Source organism: Belonocnema kinseyi, chromosome 3, assembly GCF_010883055.1.
Source record: "Belonocnema kinseyi isolate 2016_QV_RU_SX_M_011 chromosome 3, B_treatae_v1, whole genome shotgun sequence".
Lineage (NCBI taxonomy): Eukaryota > Metazoa > Arthropoda > Insecta > Hymenoptera > Cynipidae > Belonocnema > Belonocnema kinseyi.
The window spans coordinates 92,513,646-92,515,366 of record NC_046659.1 but is presented as its reverse complement, the minus strand read 5'-3'; the positions used below and the strand labels follow the sequence as shown (position 1 = coordinate 92,515,366).

The 1,721-nt window shown below is 38.6% G+C and overlaps 1 protein-coding gene across 1 annotated transcript; it reads left to right on the top strand.

Annotated features, from left to right (window-relative positions):
* The first annotated feature begins 6 nt into the window (after window positions 1-6).
* LOC117169275 (CREB-binding protein-like) lies at window positions 7-1,090 on the top strand. Its single transcript, XM_033355567.1, has 2 exons — window positions 7-232; window positions 784-1,090. The coding sequence occupies exons 1-2, from the start codon at window positions 8-10 to the stop codon at window positions 793-795; spliced, it is 237 nt and encodes a 78-aa protein (XP_033211458.1). The 5' UTR covers window position 7; the 3' UTR covers window positions 796-1,090.
* The last annotated feature ends 631 nt before the right edge of the window (window positions 1,091-1,721 follow it).

Sequence of the window (1,721 nt, the reverse complement as noted above, 5' to 3'; positions counted from 1 at the left end):
GCCAGGAATGGGAATTGGTGGTCAGATGCCTCGGCAACCTGGAGTAATGGGTGGACCTGTTGGTCAAGTTAGTCAGGTTGGACCAGGAGGCACGTCCTCGCTACATAACCGAGCATATCAGCAGCTTATGGCCACCCTTAAAAGTCGGAATACTCCTGAGCAACAAAACCAAATACTCCATATTCTCCAGAGTAATCCGTCTCTCATGGCAGCATTCATCAAGCAACGGCAGGTGTGTACTCTAGAAATTCGTTAATTCTTTCTGCATCTAAAGTGTGCCTTCTTTTTATATTAATTTCTTGAATGTGAATCATATTTCGTTCTACAATTATTATTTGCCTTTTAAGTTTAAAAATACATACTTCGGCGCAGCCGTATGATGCTTCGTCTTTTGAAAGCACACTCTTAACTCCAAAGATACGAGCTCCAAAGGTACGAGGGCTCCACAGACATGAGCGTCCCGACTCCAAAGGAGCAAGCAGAATTTTTCCACCTCTCCCTGCCCTATTCGAGAGTCAGGCGCGCCGCCTTGAATTTGACGTGCGCTTGCGCTTACTAGGCATGTGTGCGTTCTCATGCATCAACCCAAAGATATTATAAACTCCCGTAAATCACCCACTAAATCTAACCGTCGCAGGAGTGCTAGCCCCTTTCACGGTTGTATCTTTGGAGTTCACGATTCCAAAACGTCTCATATCTTTGGAGTTCGAGTGTATCGCCTTAGTGCAGTCGCTGTATTAGATTAGCAGGATAATTAACCTAATTTGTTTTTTAACACATCAGAACAGGCACTGACCGTTCAGCAGATATCTAGACAAAATGGGGGAGCATATGGCCGACTACGTTCTAGAATCTAGACTCTAGTTAGCAACAACATCAACAAGCAGGCCTGCAAGATTTGCTACCTCAACAAAAAACAGCAGCAGCAACCTACCCAAGAACCAAGTGCACAAAATGTCCTATAAAATAAAATAAAATATGAATGTTTTATTTTTAAATCAGAGGTGCACTCATTACGAGTTAAGGCCGAATAAATTTTCCATAGACATTTGCTAAAGTTTGGAAATAAATAAGCAGAGTTTTGTATAAAGTCAGATTTATTAATGAAGCCGATCTATACTAATTATACGTCCGGCTCGCAGTGTAGCAATCTACGCACTGAAGGATAGTGACTCATGTCACTATACAGCCATCAATACGACGGCACTTACTATAGAATATATATGAGTAGTGGGAGCGGTATAATGTACATAACTTAGCACTCCCTCCCGTTATATCGCGTACACTATTAATATCTTAAATACGTGACTACATCATACAATGTTATATGCATATAAAATAATACTCAAATACATTTTATTTAATTGAGAGGTAGAAAGAGGTAGATAGAGGATAGATAGAGGTAGATAATAGAATTAGTAGAATTGAATGAAATAGTTGCTCTTTCGCACATTATGGCACATCAATATCGTTTGATAAGCTACAAAATACTCAGTTGATATAAGTAGAGTCCTTCAACATCCAAATATCAATTAACCTAAAATATTAAAATAATTAGAATTCAAACGTTTAGTATAATTTTTATTAAGTAGTTGTGAGAGTCATAAGGCAACGCTTTAGTGAAAATATCGGCTATTTGACTTTTGGTAGGAATGTATTCTACTTCAACCAGCTTCATTTGAACGCATTGTTTAACATAACTATCATGTTTTCTTAGTATA

Coding starts and splice junctions, on each gene's coding strand:
- LOC117169275 (XM_033355567.1), top strand. CDS start 8: ATGGGAATTGGTGGTCAGATGCCTCGGCAACCTGGAGTAATGGGTGGA.